The sequence below is a fragment of the Schistocerca cancellata genome, chromosome 2 (genome assembly GCF_023864275.1).
Source record: "Schistocerca cancellata isolate TAMUIC-IGC-003103 chromosome 2, iqSchCanc2.1, whole genome shotgun sequence".
NCBI classification, from domain to species: Eukaryota; Metazoa; Arthropoda; class Insecta; order Orthoptera; family Acrididae; genus Schistocerca; species Schistocerca cancellata.
The window spans coordinates 268,247,268-268,264,408 of record NC_064627.1 but is presented as its reverse complement, the minus strand read 5'-3'; the positions used below and the strand labels follow the sequence as shown (position 1 = coordinate 268,264,408).

Sequence of the window (17,141 nt, the reverse complement as noted above, 5' to 3'; positions counted from 1 at the left end):
GGATTTCCGATCAAGTTCGTACTTACTAAGATATGCATTTGTTAATGAACGGGTGTGAGCTTTAACGAGGCAAAATTATGATAAATAGTTTTAAACATCCAGAGGCTCCCCCTAGTATTCATGTTGTCATAAATGACTTTAATTATTAAATATAAATAAACAAAATCGGTGACTTTGGCGCGAAGATGGGGGAACTTCCCGTCACGTATATTTCCCAGGCTGACGCTTGTTGCTACGGTCCAGCGCCGAGCCCCATCCCACTACGCGCGACATATGGTCGCTTCGTCACCTAGCCAGCCAGCGTGGGGAATGCTCTCCGACTCATGGCCGGCTACGGACTACAGCACTTCCTAACTATCGTGAATACATCAATAAGAGACAATTTATTAAAACTGGTAAAAATGTCTTCCTCACGTAAGAGGCAACTTACAATCATCTTTCAGATATAGGAACACGCCTACCAACTTTCATTTATGTCGCACAACTCCTTCTTGCTATTGCGATTTCTTCCCATCACTATGGCTCTTCCTTCATCATATCTCTAGCGATAAAACATAAGGTAAATTTAGAAATATTCGATCTCGTGAGGAAGCCTGCCAGTATGGATCCTTCCGGTACAAAAAACAGCCTCCGGCACACACCATAATGTGTTTTGCACAGTTCAGATTTAGATGTAGTTGTAGCAGCTTCATGTTTTTGTAAGGTATTCGGGTTCTAAGACCATAAGCAGTATGGATGGAGGAAGGGAGGAATAAAAGTAAAGTGGTTGATGTTGGGGAGGGGGGGGGGGGGGGTAAAAGGAAAGGGGAGATGCGGAGGGGGGGGATAGGGAGGCAAGTTGTAGTAACAAGTAGCAGAGCGACCGGTGCGGACCGGCGAGCAGATAACCTCGCGGTCGGCGATCCAGGCGCAGCTCTGCAGATAGTCCTCCGTCCTCTGCGGCTGCAGTGGTTGCTGGGACGTCGCGTCGCCGCCATGGGACTATCAGCCACCTTCTGTGCGTTCTGCTTTGTGTTCAGCCTGGCTGATGCTGGTTTCACCACGCCCCCGCACCGACTCGGTAAGCACTTAAAATAACCATGGCTTACATTGAAATCACCATATCTGCAATTACATATCATGACACGATTCACCCGAGGGTAAGGTGAAACATTTTTAGGGTAGTACTTTTCCGGTCGTTACACATTGTCCAACGCTTGTTCCTTGAGTATACAGTTTTCTCTCTCTCTCTTTTTTCCCCAACCGCCTTCTGATTGATTTCATGCAGCCCGCCACAACTTCCTGTCAGGCGCTAACCTCTTCACCTCAGAGTAGTACTTACACTCGAAATCGTCAATCACTTGTTTGACATGTTTCAACCTCTGTCTTCCCTAGAGTTTTCACCGTCTACAGCTCCATCCAGTACCATTGTAGTTAATCCCCGGTGTCTTAGCTCATATCCTGTCATCTTGCCCCTTCTTTTAGGTTCTCTTGCTTTCCTCGCATATTCTGTGGCCAACCTCCTCGTGTCTTATCGGTCATCCCAATTTTCAGTATCTTTTTGTAGCACCACATCTGAAACGCATCGATTCTCTTCTTTTACGATTTTGTCACAGCTGTGATTCACTTCGATACAATGCTACGCTCAAAACGACCACTTCGAAAATTTCATCCTCGAATTAAGGCCGAAGTTTGAACCTAGTAGACTTTTCTTGACCTGGAATGCCCTTTCCGTCTGAGCCAGTCAACTTTTTTATGTCATCCTTGCATCATCCGTCATGTGTTATTTTGCTTGCAAGGTAGCAGAATTCCTTCATTAAGTTCACTTTGTGGACACCAATTTTGATGTTAAGTTAATCGCTTATTTAATTTCTGCTGCTCCTCATTACTGTCGCCATCTTCAGTTGACTGTTAACCCATATTCTGTACTAATTGTTCATTCCTTTCAACAAATCCTGTAATTTTTCTTCGCTTTCACTGGTGATAGCAATATCATCATCAAATCTTATAACTGATATCCTTTCATCCTGAATTTTAATTCTAGTCTCGATCGTTTTTACTTCCGTCACTACTTCTTCGATGTATACACTGAACTGTAGAGCCGAAAGATTACATCCTTCTGAGCACTTCATTCTTGGTATTTCATTCTTATTCGTCCTTCTTGTTTCTTCTATACGCCAAGGTGACAAAAGTCATTGGATACCGGGATACCTCCTAATATCGTTTCAGACCTGCGACCTATGTAGCCAAATCATTTACTCGTATTGTCCAAAATGTTCTTCAAACCAATCGCAAACAACTGTGGCCCGGTAAATTTGTCACTCATAAAAAAAATCTTTCTTTGTTTGGGAACACGATGTCCATGAATGGCTGTAAATGGTTTCCAACCAGCTGAACATCCAGAGGGCCCAGTCTATTCCATGTAAACACAGGACACATCATTATGGAGCCATCACCAGTAGAGTGCTCAGAGCCATTTGAACCATTCGTCTGTAAATAATTCGTGTCAAGATTCTGCAGCTGTGACTTATTAGACTGATAGTTCGGTAATATTCGTCGACGGTCGTGCCGCAGCGGATACACTGGTTTTCGTCAGATCACCGAAGTCAAGCACCATTCGGCGTGGTTGGAACTTGGATGGATGACCGTTCGGTCCGCCTAACGCTGTTGACTTACCTGGGTGCACTCAACCTCGTGATGCCAACTGAGAAGCTACTTGATCGAGTAGTAGCGGCTCCAGGTCTCGAAAAGCGACAACGGCCAGGAGAGCGGTGTGCTTACACCACGTCCTTTCATATTCGCATCACATGTCGTAAGTCGGCTGGGGATAACACGGCGGTCGGTCGGTACCGTTGGGCCTTCCGAAGCCTGTTCGGGAGTAAGTTAGTTCGGTAACATTCACACCTAACACCACCTGCTTCCTTTAGAATTGGAATTATTGCGTTCTTCCTGAAGTCTGAAGGTATTTCGCCTGTCTCATACTTTTTATCATGGCCGGCTGTCTTCTTCTTCTTTTTCTATAACATTGTCCTTTTTGCTTCCCTTGTGTATACCCTCTATATATTCCAGCCACCTTTCAGCTTTCCCCTCTTCGCATAGTAGTGTTTTGCCGCCTGAGCTCCTGATATTCATACAGCTGCTTTTTTTTCTTTCAAAGATCTCTTTAATTTTCCTATGGGTGCCATCTATCTTTCCACTACTTGTGCATGCTTTTATTTTGAATTTGTCCTCTAGCTAGTCCTGCTTAGCCATTTTGCAGATTCCGGCAGTCTCATTTTTTAGACATCTGTATTCCCTTTCGCCTTCATCATCTGCTGCAAAAATATATTAACTTACTCGTTTCCTGCTCTTCGAGTTTGCGACGACATGAAGTTCGAAGGTTCCAGAGCTCAGTTATTTAAAAAGCTCTAAAAAAAGTTCCTTTCCAAGTTGAATTCTTATCATTAGGTGCAGACACAAATTTTGAAGTCTCCTTTTTACTCATAAACTCTTGCCAGTACTTTAAATTTATTATTGATGCAGTAAGATCAAAGAGCAAAGTGGAGAACTCTGAGTTCTTTGTGTATAACGAGAGAGATCTTCAGCCGAAAACCGGCCAATAATCCTTTTAAAAACTTTTATACCATTTTCTCTGTTGCTGTACATCCACATAGATTGATGACAATACAATGGACCCAAGACTGAACAACGTGAACCTACTCTAATTATCTCCCCTACCCGCATTTGCATGGCGCAACACCGTATGTTTTTTAACAGCCAGTGGCTTAACTACATCGGCACCCCACTTGATTCGATATGGAAGTGCACGCGAAATTGTTTTACCCATGAAGAGACCATGAATGAAATAATAAGGGAGACATATTGTGATGACACTCTTCTTCTTATAGCAAATTGTGATTTGTGTGTAGAAGTAGAACTTCATTGAGTCGGTCACGTGCACCAGACGTGCATCCCTCATTCTGAATGGGGGTAGGTTGAAGTTGGCCTGAACTAAACGTTTGAGGGACGGTTATACACATGCGTTTCGTCCTTTCGCCTTTGCGCTCATCTTACACTGATGAGTGCAATATTTCTTGTTGCTACTGACGAATACCGGAACGTTTCAGATTTCATTGTATCGCGTAGTGCCGCCTTAAAAATTAGTAACTGTCAGCGTACAAGTATACTTATCAGTTGCGAACGTTGTGGCTGGTCAGTTCACAGTAACGTAATCTGTTATACTACTGTGGGTCTCAGGGTTCTGTTGCACTAAGGTCATCGTCGAGAGTTTTAAGAAGGATGATTGATAATATCCCTGCGAGACTGGTTTCTTTGCTCCGGCCTCCGGAAAAATAGTAATTTTTACCAGATAACCGCTGATAAGTTCCCCAGCGAAGCTCGAGTGTGTCAACCTAACTACAAAACTGTGTCTGTAATAATAATTGTAAACTGAAACTGCTGAGAGAAACCCCGATAAACTGTCTGATTTTAGATGACAACGCTTCACTTGTCACAGCAAAGTTAAATATAAACTGAAGTGACAAAAATCATGAATAGCGATATGCAATTACTCGCATATAGTTGGCAGTAGTATCGCGTACATGATGCATAAAAGGGCAGTGCATTGGCGGAGCTGTCATTTATACTCGGGTGATTCATGCGAAAAGGTTTCCGACGTGACTATGAGCGCACTACGGGAATTAACAAAATTTGAAAGCGAAATGGTAGTCGGAGCTAGATGCATGGGACATTCCATTTCGGAAATCGTTTGAAAATTCAATATTCCGAGATCCATAGTGTCAAGAGCGTGACGAGAATACCAAATTTCAGGGATTACCTCTCACCACGGACAACGCAGTGACCGACGACCTTCTCTTAGTGACCGAGAGTAGTGGCGTTCTCGTAGAGTTGTCAGTGCTAATAGACAAGCAACACTGTGTCAAATAACCACAGGAATCAATGTGGAACATATGACGAACATATCTGTTCAGGCAGTGCGACGAAATTTGGCGTTACTGGCCTATGGCAACAGACGACCGACGTGAGTGCCTTTGCTAACAGCACAACATCGCCTGCAGCGCTTGTCCTGGCCTCGTGACCGTACCAGTTGGACCCTAGACGACTTGAAAACCGTGGCCTGGTCAGATGAGTCCCCATTTCGGTTAGTGAGAGCTGAGGGTTAGTTTCGAGTGAGGTGCAGACCCCACGAAGTCATGGATCCAAGTTGTCAACAAGCAAACTGGTGATGGCTCCATAATGATGTGTGCTGTGTTTACTTGGAATATATCGGGCCCTCTGGATGTTCGGCTGTTTGGAAACCATTTACAGCCGCTCATGGTCATCGTGATCCCAAACCACGAAAGTATTTTTATGGATGGCAATACGCCGTATCACTGGACCACAATTGTTCACGATTGGTTTAAAGAGCATTCCATACAGTTCGAGCAAATGATTTGGCCATCCATATCGCCGACTTGAATCAAATAGAACATTCATGGATGTAATTGAGAGGTCAGTTCATGCAAGAAATCCAGCACCGACAACACTTTCGTAATTATGGACGGCAAAAGGAGATCCGATATGATAGTAGGAGGTATCCCATGACTTTTGTCACCTCAATGTGAGCATAGCCAGTCGCGTTCCATTGGTTCTTGGCTTCCGCATATCACATCTTCCACGAGGCCCTGTGCATATAATAAGTCGCATTTACTATGATCTTCTTTCCTTATAATACACAAGGAGTCTGAAATGTCGTTTACATGAACGGCACGTAACACTTCATACACAGGAAAATGGACTATTTCAGGGCAGAGTTCTAGCTCCACTTTAACATACACACCACTGCCCAACCACTGACTACAAATACAAGAAACTTATTGTATGCACATAATGTAGCCTTTACCGCATACACCAACAGTTTTGACACTGTGGAGAGAAATCTGATTTCTGTCCTCAGAAATCTATCAGGGTACAGCAATCGAAACCAACAAAGGTTACACCCATCTGAAAGCAAGACCGTGCTTTCTATCTACAGAATAGTTCTTCATGGCCTACAAGAGCTCTTCAGTAAATTATCACAATTTTTATAACATACTTTTACTAATACTGAAATTTGATGGTCTTTCTCCAAATAGTCTCCTTTGAAGGCATTGCACTTGTCCCAGCGTTTCTGTCGGTCTGCTGGAAACCATTTTTGAAAAGTCCTTCAGAATCTCCTCTGCATCCTTCACTACTACTTCTGATGCTGGAAAAAGCCTCCAGCGAAGTTATTTCTACAGGTTAGTGAATAGAAAAAAGACACACATGGCTAAACCCAGACTATAGGGAGCGCGGGGGATGCACTTCGTACAGATTTTTGCAAGATATTCAGTAACAACGTTTTCAATATGCGGCCTTGAATTACCGTAGTGCTTCATCCAATCTGTTAACGTATATGTGGTCTTTCACGCCTGATATGGACTTGCAAATTTTAGGGTAATATTATCCAGTTTCGATATGTATACAGGTACAACATGCTGATAAATCATATCATGAATATAAAAAAATGAGTTGAATATAATTTTCCCAGTGGAAGGAACAACTTTTGCTTTTTGGAGGTTGGTGATGAAGGGGATTTCTACACCGGGCTTTTCTGTTTGTCCTCAGAATGCAAATAATGTAGCCAAGTTTCGTCAGCAGGGATTACCTTTGAAACAAACTGTCGATATTCCTCTAACAGTAACTTCGACTGTATGCAGACCTGCAAACGAATATCATTTTGTTCACGAGTCGGCAGTATTGGAACCCACCGCGCACAAACATCTCCGTCATGCGTAAATTGTCTGTTATCAACTCGTGCGTAGCACCTAATGAAATCTTCAGTATTTCAGAAGAATACGAAAGAGTTCAGAGGTGATGGGCTGGATGCCAGGGCCCAGCCGGCGCAATATTTCGGTAAGTGACCATGGTGGCATCGTCAGATTTGATGACGAATTGATTGCCTAGCGTAGGAAGCTATCTAGGATATCCAGCCTGAACAGGGCTTGGTAGGGGATGTGAGTAAGCTCCCCTGGAGCGATTACCATGAAGCAGGGATCTGCTCGACAAACTGCCTCAGTCTCTTACAGGTGGTGTTTATGGGGCTGCAACCCCACCATGTTTGGGTTCACAGTCTGCACTAGTAACATCCCAGCAGACCAGGCTGCGATCTCAGTAGCCTGACATGAGAGCTAGAAGAACTTAGATCTGTGTTTCTGGGATTAATCTTAGCAAAAAATAGCAAAGAAACAATAGCAGTGGCGCAGGCTGTGTCAGGTAAGCTCACAAAAGTGATGATCTTAGTGAAAAGTTCATATCATTCTTCGATGATACCCCTTAGGAATAGAAGCGTCTGATTATTTAATTGAAATGCTAATGTCATTGATGATGAGACAGCACAGCTGCAATCCTTCCTGGGCTGGCAAAGTTACAGATGTCACCTGCATTACAGAGAAACATCTATCACTGACCGATCAATTAAAAGTGCACAACTACTCTGTCCACAGAATAGACCTGCCTCTCTGTCACCAATATACTGGAGGGATTGTCGTTCTTGTGAAGTGGAGAATTTGCCTACGAATAACCGATATACCACACGTGGTCAAAGTTGAGGCTTTTGGTGTAGAGTAAAAAGTTGGGATCAACATCTTAACATTGATCTCAGCATGCAGCTGCACACAGTGCCATAAATGCACAGGAGCTTCAGGTCTTGACAAGCAATTATGAGTGTGTTATAGGTGAAGGGGACCTGAAAGTCAAATGTGGTAAATTCTTAGGACATGGGGTAGGTCTTATATCTCCTCCTCTCCTCCCACAGATCTGGTGTTCTGTATGCTATCTGCCTAAAAATATGTCACTCACATACACACATGAAGATTTCTTATTATAATACACAAGTACACAGTTTTTGGTCACAAACAAAAATTCAACATAGCAGCAAAGAATGGAAAACTTCAAGCACATGGGCTTTACCATCATATTGAAATTATTCTATAATATTTTTAAAAACAAACACATTGATTACCATTGGCACTACTACTGATAAAATTTATAGGGCGAGCATCACCTGTTAAAGATCAAAGTTAAGTTGTTGCACCACATTTTGCAAGCACAACAGAATTTAAAATTAAATATTTAAATATCTAAATTGTCCATATAACTTATTAAATTATATGCAGCTCTCTTATTGGTACTGTTGGAATAAACTAACAGTTAGTAGATGAGCATGCTTCAATTTCTGTACCATGAAATATATATATATATATATATATATATATATATATATATATATATATGTGTGTGTGTGTGTGTGTGTGTGTGTGTGTGTTTGCATGAAAACTGATTCAATACCATTGTAAAATACACAAGGTTCTACTGCTGATCTAAATTACAGCTTAAAGTGCACTCATCATGGAGAACTGCCAAAGTAAATAATGAGATAATGTTGTTCCCATATCTAAATTCATCAAAAATTGGTACAGTATTAAAGTCAGTCAGACACAATAGTAACAACATGTCTTGCAATTCCAGACATTGTCATCTTCTGATGTTACACAGTGGAACCTTGGCAAAATTCCTTCCATTTTCTCTGCAATATACTATAATGTTGTCACCTCATTAAAGTAAACATTATAGCATTTCATTCCCTCTGAAATGTAATATAGTTGCCTCATTAAAGTAAATATTATAGAGGGATGCAGAAAGGGAAAGAAATTTACAGAGGAGCATAAATCACAGAGAGTTAGGTAGTTAATTTCATGTTCCATAGATCATTTGGACGATACTTTTATCGAAAAAATTAGTCCTACTCATACAACTTCACTTCGAACAAGACCTTTTTTATTTTAATTTTTTTTCAGGCTATCAGTTTTTAAACGGAAGTTCGTCCAGGAGAAATGATTTTAGGTTAGATCTAAAACTTGCTGTGTTACCCTTTAGGCATCTTCTGTTCTTCACAAAATCATAAAAATTTTTGTTTTTCTATATTGAACTGCTTTCTGAGCCACTGACAGTTTTAATTATAAGTAATAAAGGGCATTTTTTCCTTGGGTATCATAGGTATGGACACCACTCTCTTTCTCAAATTTTTGTGGATTATTTCATTAGTGAATGACAGGGCAATTAAAATGGATAATTTCTTAAAGTGGTACCTGCATGATGACTGCAGATGAACACCCTATATTATTCTTAACGATCGTTTTTGTGCAATTGAGAAAATATGCAAAATATGTCACAATTTTAATTAGCTTGTTTCAAGGACTAGCAATTATATGAAGAACAAATGTAGGTGAACTTAAGTGCTTGAGAATCTCAGTAATATACTTCTTCCATTTCAAGCATTCTTCAACATGCACACCTAAAATTTTGAGCGTTCTATCCTATTTACTGATTCCTGTTCATTTGCGGCATCAGTTGTTGGTATGTCTCTATTTGTTGTATAGAAGCAAATATAGCATATTTTCTCAAAATTTAGGGAGTGTACATTTTCAGAGAACCACTTAATAATTGTTTGAAAAAATCATTAACAATCACTTCTGTGACTTTCTCTCTAATGGGATTCATTATAGCAGTGGTATTGTTTGCAAAAAGTACCAGCTCTGCTTGTTGAGTATTGAATGAAAGGTCATTCACATAACAGATAGAAGTGGTACCAAAATTGAACGCTGTGGGACCCTGTTTGTGAGTCCTCCCCATTCACTAAAATTTGCTGCCCTTATCAACATTGAACTATTCAGCACAAATTTTACATTCTATTTGTTAAGTATCATTCAACCTAGTTGTGTCTATTCCATAAAACTTGAATTTTTTAAGAGAGCAATACGATCTATACAATCTAATGCCTTGGAAAGATTGCAAAAAATATGTGCTGGCGATATTTTACTATTCAAGGCTTCTACTATTTGATGAGTGAATGCATATATATAGCATTCTAAGTCGAGCAACACTTACGGATAAAACTGGACAATAATTATTTAAGATTTCTTGTTACTTTTCTTATGAAGAGGTTTAACTGCATATTTTAATCTGCCTGAAAAACTTCCCTGTGTTAATAATGCATTACATGTATTACTATGGACATTACTTATTAAGCTAGTATAACTTTTCAGACTTCTGTTTGATATTCCATCAGCATCATATGAGCTCTGGTTTTTACAATATCTATAATTCTGTTACTTTCAGTGAAGGATTTTATATGCTCCTGCTTCTTCAACTGAACTATTTAATCCAATTTTTGCCACCGCATTTAGAAAGTGATTGTTATAAGTATCACTCACAACATTGTCATTTAAGTCTGTAACTTTTGTTCTTTGAGACCTGCAGTGCAAAATATATCTTCTAATGATATGATTTTTACGAATACCAACCAGTTCACTGCTCTTTAAATGGTTTGTAATTTATAAATTATTCACAATGAGCCCATTTTGGCATATTGCCAACATCAGGTGCTCTTTAAATACATAAGTAAACGATGGTCTTAATATAATGATCTGTAACTATGATCAGAAAGTTTATAATACATCAGTAAGTGTTTCTATCTCACATGTAATATCGTTGCTACGATGTCCTGTCTTTTTTAGAATTATTAGTGTCTCGTAAGATACATGCTGGAGATGCATATCTGATTTTAGTTGATTTTTATGTACACTATTTTTCTTCACAGCTTGGATGACAGTGGATCAGCGATATTACATGTTTATATAGTTACCATTACAAATACGTGATGTGTGGAAATTAGGTTGTTTTTTATTATTTTTATATTTATATTTCTTTTCCAAACAAAAATATCATTAGAACCAAACCTATAAAAATAGTAAAAAACAACCGAATTTCCACACATCTCTTATTTATAAAGCTAACTATGTAAACATGTAACATCGATGATCCACTGTCATCAAAACTGTCAAGATAAATGGTGTACATAAAATCCAAGTAAAATCACATGCACATCTGCAGCAAACATCTATGGGGAAACTAATAATTCTAAAAAAGACAGGACATAGCGGCACCGATATTACATCGAAGGTAAGAACACTTAATGATGTATTATAACTTTTCTGATCATAGTTGCAATCCATTAAATTAAGACCATCGCTTACTTTTGTATTTAGCACCTGATGATGGCAATATGCCGAAATGGGCTCACTGTGAATAATTTATAAAATAAAAACTATTTAAAGAGCAGTGTAGCTGGCCGATATTCGTAATAATTGTCATTTACTTTAGCTGTTATGGTATCTTGTACACTACCCTTTACTCTTATTATCTACACTATTAGTTTCTGTCAGGCAATACATACTTATTGACATTTTAATGATTTTTCTTAAAATATTAAAGCGTTTTTTGTAGTAAGCAAGTAATGACAAATTGTGACTTACTCTGGCCTTTTTACAAAATTCTTTCTTCTGCTTACATGAGAATTTAATACGCTTTGTTATCGATGGCTTACCTGTTTTTAAAAGATTATCTGGATAATTTTTTAGGAAACCAAAGATTTAATATGGAATAAATTGAACTTGACATTAGCAACTGTTTCAATATATACCTCGTCCCATGGCACCTCTTTTAACTTATAGTTAAAACGTTGTATCCTGTGCTCATGAATAACCTTGCTACTTTGGATGAACCTGCCTCAATGATGTAAGTTGCTATATTATTTATTTCTATTAATAGTGCATCATGTTCGGATAGTCCATTAATAATTGGGTACACATTAAAAATGTTATCAGTTGGTATCATACTATCTTGCTGCACGTGTGTTGGAAAATTAAATAATGAAATTAGATTGAAACACCCAAATAATAACTCCAGTTCGCTTTTCCTGCCCATAACATTTACGAAATCTGTGTTGAAATCTCCACAAATCACTAATTTCTTCTTTATGCCTAACAGGTCAGTCAAATATATATATAGATTTCTTATGAATAGCAGCAAGTCTCTTAGAAGGGATCTGTAGACTGTTACAATTACAAGAGAAGTATTCAACAGTAACAACTCACAAGCACATGATTCTACTTTCTGAGCTACAGAAAAACTATGTGGTTCAGTATTTTTTACTTTTGTGTCCAGCTTTTACATATGTTGTAACTCCTCCATTTCTCATATTAACACAACATGTAAATGGTGCTAGTTTGTAATCTCTGATGTTTAACTTCTGAATCCCTGTGGTTACATGGGTTCCAGAGAGGCAAAGAATACTATCACTTCAAAAATTTCGACATCTTCTAGGCATTCAAGGAGATCATCTATCTTGGTTTTCAACCCCCTTACGTTCATATGAAACAAATTAATTTTATTTTTCTAAAAACTGTTACATGTGATATGGTCTCATTCTGCTCTAATTTCTTTATCTGGTTGTAACAAGACTCTAAACTAAACTGTGTGTCTCTCTGAATCCAGTAATCCTAAGGATTTTGTCTTGTACAGCTGTAGTCCTCTTTACATTTTACACATATACATGAATATTCTGCAGTTCACACTTTAGTGCCTGACGGAAGGTTCATCGAGCCACTTTCACTCTATTTCTCTACTGTTCTACTATCTGACAAGACATTGGAAAAACGATTAATAAATCTTCCCATGCGAGCTGTGATTCTCTTATTTTGTTACAACGACCATTTTTACCTATACAGATGGGTGGAAATAAAATATTTTCACGTTAAAAAGCGTCGGAGAAAGACATTTCGTGAAAAGACATTGCCGCAACAAAATAAGCCTTGTCACCCCATTAATGATTGCCCATCATATCCGTGACACTCTCTCCCCTACTTCGCAATAATACAAAACGAGCTACCCTTCTCTGAACTTTTCCAACGCTCTCCGCCAATCTCATCCGGTAAGATCCCATAGAGCACAGCGATACTCTAGCAAAGGACGGAAAAGTGTATTGTAGACAGTCTCTTTAGCAGACACGTTGCGTTTTCCGCTGATGAAACACAGTCTATGTTTTGCCTTCTCCACGATATTATGTGTGTGATAGTCCCATTTTAAGTTGTTCGTAATTGTAATTTCTAGTCTTTTAGTTGGACTGACAGCGTTTAGATTTGTGTGATTTATCCTGTAACCAAAATTTAACACATTCCTTTTCGTACTCAGATTGATGACCTCACACTTCTCATATTTAGGATCTATCAAGATGCTCAGCTAATCTGTCCTTCCCCCTCCTATTCAGTTGCAGGCCATGATTTGCGTATCCATCTGACAATTGCAGCAAAAGGCATGACGAAGATATAAGAGTGTTTCAATCAAAAGAATCCTCTCAGCTCTTTAGTTACATGACTAACAGCTGTCTTAACATAGGGCTGGCCATGGCGCAATAAAATCTCCGCAAAATGCCGCATGAGATTTTGTAGTCGCTGCTCCCTTTTCCTCCAGGTCGCCTTTAACGCTGTACTCTAAGTTGATAGCCACGCTGTTTCCTGCTTCTCCTACTATAAGTACCTGATTCTTTTCATCAAAATCTTCGCACACAGCCCCTATGTTCTTCGTCACCTGGCTAAGCTTGGTACTAGTTTCAACGATGCTTCTAACCTCTTATTTTACACCTAGCTTTTCCTGTAACATTTGGCTTACATTCTTTCCGTGACTGCTACCTAGTAGTAGGACTCTTTTCTTTCTACCCGATTTTTCTACCGACCTAGCCTTAAAGTTGTTCCTACAACTCTGCTGCACTCCAATTTGCTCAAAAAACTGATTCAGGCTCTTCTCCTGCTTCACGTAACAAATCAAACTTACTTGCTAACCGGAATTCGAAAGTGTTATATGAGGCTTTTTTTTCCTTTGTCCTATTATTTTTCAGCTTTTTCCAGCTCCCATTGCCTCTTTCCACCTTCAATTTATCTAATACACAATACGCCATTTCTCATTCTGCCTGAAGGACTCTAATCTTTCTTCCCTGTTCCACAATTTTCTTGTCTCAACCACGTAAACTACAGTTCCATGATAGAGCCTGATCTGTCATTTACTGTTTTTCCCGTTGCAATCACATCACTGAAACATCAACCTACAATGCTGATATGTTTCTCCCATATTAGCTAACTTACGGCAACATCCACATTTGTCACACCTGACACTACTTTCACAGTAAGCTAAAAAGCATCACCAAACACTTAAACTGCGATAAAGCAATAAGTGGTGAAAACGTATATTTCGGAAAGTTGTCCAGCTGACTTCTAGGCGGGAAGCGCGCGTAAAGAACATGAGAATGTAAATAACACATAGATGACAACTGAACGTAAGTGTAGCAGAATACACTAAATGAATGAGAATTAAAGAGCACGATATTGTCAAACAACAAATTTGAACAGTCACTATCAGGGAGCTATGTAAACCACTCTAATGTATCCTAACAACATGTAAGGACCAGGCAGCAGGCAGACAGGAGTGCAGACGATGTCAGCTACTGGGGATGTCAGCCACTAGGTTCTTTAAGTTAATAACTTATATACACTGCCGAAAAAATAATACACCTGAGAGACAGCGACGATGTTGCACACCGGTTATTAGCAGTGGGACTACCGGCATGCACACTTCTGGCCGTTTTCTACTCACGCCACAGCATCGCTGTGCACAGTTCGACTGGTGCCATCAGAGGATCACTCGGAAGATGTGGCGCGCTGTGGTCTTCAGCGTTGAAAGCACGCAAGTGATGGTCGTTTACGTATACAACACAGACCTGGTGAACCCTGTCTCGTAGAGTGCATTCGCCCAAGTCACACTGGCCCCATCCCAGGCCTTACGGCGTGTGGTGCGATAAGCTATAACTCTCGTTCACCTTTAGTGTTTCTAGAGTGGACGCTAACCAGAATTCGGTACGTGCAGAATGTTGTTAGACACTTTCTTTTGCCATTCTTCCAACAGGAAGATGATGTGTTGTTCCAACAAAATAGTGCTCGCCCACACACTGCCCGTGAAACTCAACGTGCTCTGCAAGACGTGCAGCACGATCTCCGGACTTGTCTCCAGTCAAGCACGTGTGGGGTGTGATGGGACAAGAAGTGACTTGTCAACCAACAATTCTTAAAGAACTACGTGCACGCTTCTAGCAGGCATGGCATAAAGTATTCCAGGACAGTATTCGCCATCTGTATGATCGACTGGATACCAGACTTGGATGTAGCATTGCAATCCATGGAGACTATCCCACATCTTATATGGGTGTTTTTGCATGGATCAGTACTTGGTACATCAGAACCGTTTGTGCTACTGAACTATTTCATGTACTCCAAATGCATTGTTGCAACAATAAATATTTTGCGAATTGGAAACCTCTAAAAGGGGTACTAATATCTTCCAGTAATATATATGCATACAGGGTGGTCCATTGGTCGTGACCAGGCCAAATGTCTCACGAAATAAGCGTCAAACGAAAAAACTACAAAGAACGAAACTTGTCTAACTTTAAGGGGGAAACCAGATGGCACTATGGTTGGCCAACTAGATGGCGCTGCCATAGGTCAAACGGATATCAACTGCGTTTTTTAAAGTAGGAACCCCCATTTTTATTATATATTCGTGTAGTACGTAAAGAAATATGAATGTTTTAGTTGGACCACTTTTTTCGCTTTGTGACTGATGGCGCTGTAGTAGTCAGAAACATATGGCTTACAATTTTAGACGAACAGTTGGTAACAGGTACGTCTTTTAAATTAAAATACAGAACGTAGGTACGTTTGAATATTTTATTTCGGTTGTTCTAGTGGGATACGTGTTACAGCGTGATTACCTGTAAATGCCACATTAATGCAATAAATGCTCAAAATGATGTCCGTCAACCTCAATGCATTTGGTAATACGTGTAACGACATTCCTATCAACAGCGAGTAGTTCGCCTTCCGTAATGTTCGCACATGCATTGACAATGCGCTGACGCATGTTGTCAGGCGTTGTCGGTGGATCACGATAGCAAATATCCATCAGCTTTCCTCACTGAAAGAAATCCGGGGACGTCAGATCCGGTGAACGTGCGGGCCATGGTATGGTGCTTCGACTACCAATCCACTTGTCATGATTTGTACTATTCAATACCGCTTCAACGGCATGTGAGCTATGTGCCGGACATCCATCATGTTGGAAGTACATCGCCATTCTTTCATGCAGTGAAACATCTTTTAGTAACATCGGTAGAACATTGCGTAGGAAATCAGCGTACATTGCACCATTTAGATTGTCATCGATAAAATAGGGGCGAATTATTCTTCCTCCCATAACGCCGCACCATACATTAACCCGCCAAGATCGTTGATGGTCCACTTGTCACAGCCATCGTGGATTTTCCGTTGCCCAATAGTGCATATTATGCCGATTTACGTTACCGCTGTTGGTGAATGACGCTTCGTCGCTAAACAGAACGTGTGCAAAAAATCTGTCATCGTTCCGTAATTTCTCTTGTGCCCAGTGGCAGAACTATACACGACGTTCAAAGACGTCGCCATGCAATTCCTGGTGCATAGAAATATGGTACGGGTGCAATCGATGTTGATGTAGCATTCTCAACACCGACGTTTTTGAGATTTCCGATTCTCGCGCAATTTGTCTGCTACTGATGTGCGGATTAGCCACGACAGCAGCTAAAACACATACTTGGGTATCATCATTTGTTGCAGTTCGTGGTTGATGTTTCACATGTGGCTGAACACTTCCCGTTTCCTTAAATAATGTATATCTGGCGAACGGTCCGGACACTTGGATGATGTCCAGGATACCGAGCAGCATACATAGCACACGCACGTTCGGCATTTTGATCACAATAGCCATACATCAACACGATATCGACCTTTTACGCAATTGGTAAACGGTCAATTTTAACACGGGTAATATATCGCGAAACAAATACCGTCCGCACTGACGGAATGTTACGTGATACCACGTACTTGTACGTTTGGGACTATTACAGCGCCATCTATCACAAAGCGAAAAAAGTGGTCCAAGTAAAACATTCATATTTATTTACGTACTACACGAATATGTAATAAAAATGGGGGTTCCTATTTTAAAAAAAACTCAGTTGATATCCGTTTGACCTATGGCAGTGCCGTCTAGCGGGCCAACCATAGCGCCATCTGGTTTCTCCCTTCAAGCTAGACGAGTTTCGTTCTTTGTAGTTTTTTCGTTTGATGCTTATTTCGTGAGATATTTGGCCTGGTCACTATCAATGGACCACCCTGTAT

At 40.1% G+C, this 17,141-nt stretch overlaps 1 protein-coding gene across 1 annotated transcript in view; it reads left to right on the top strand.

The window, feature by feature from the left end:
- The first annotated feature begins 862 nt into the window (after window positions 1-862).
- Window positions 863-17,141, top strand: part of LOC126161610 (allergen Cr-PI-like) — a 158,677-nt gene continuing 142,398 nt past the window's right edge. Inside the window, exon 1 of the mRNA XM_049917564.1 lies at window positions 863-1,060. Coding sequence (XP_049773521.1) covers window positions 976-1,060 — 85 coding nt within the window. The 5' untranslated portion in view covers window positions 863-975. The remainder of the gene's footprint in view (window positions 1,061-17,141) is intronic.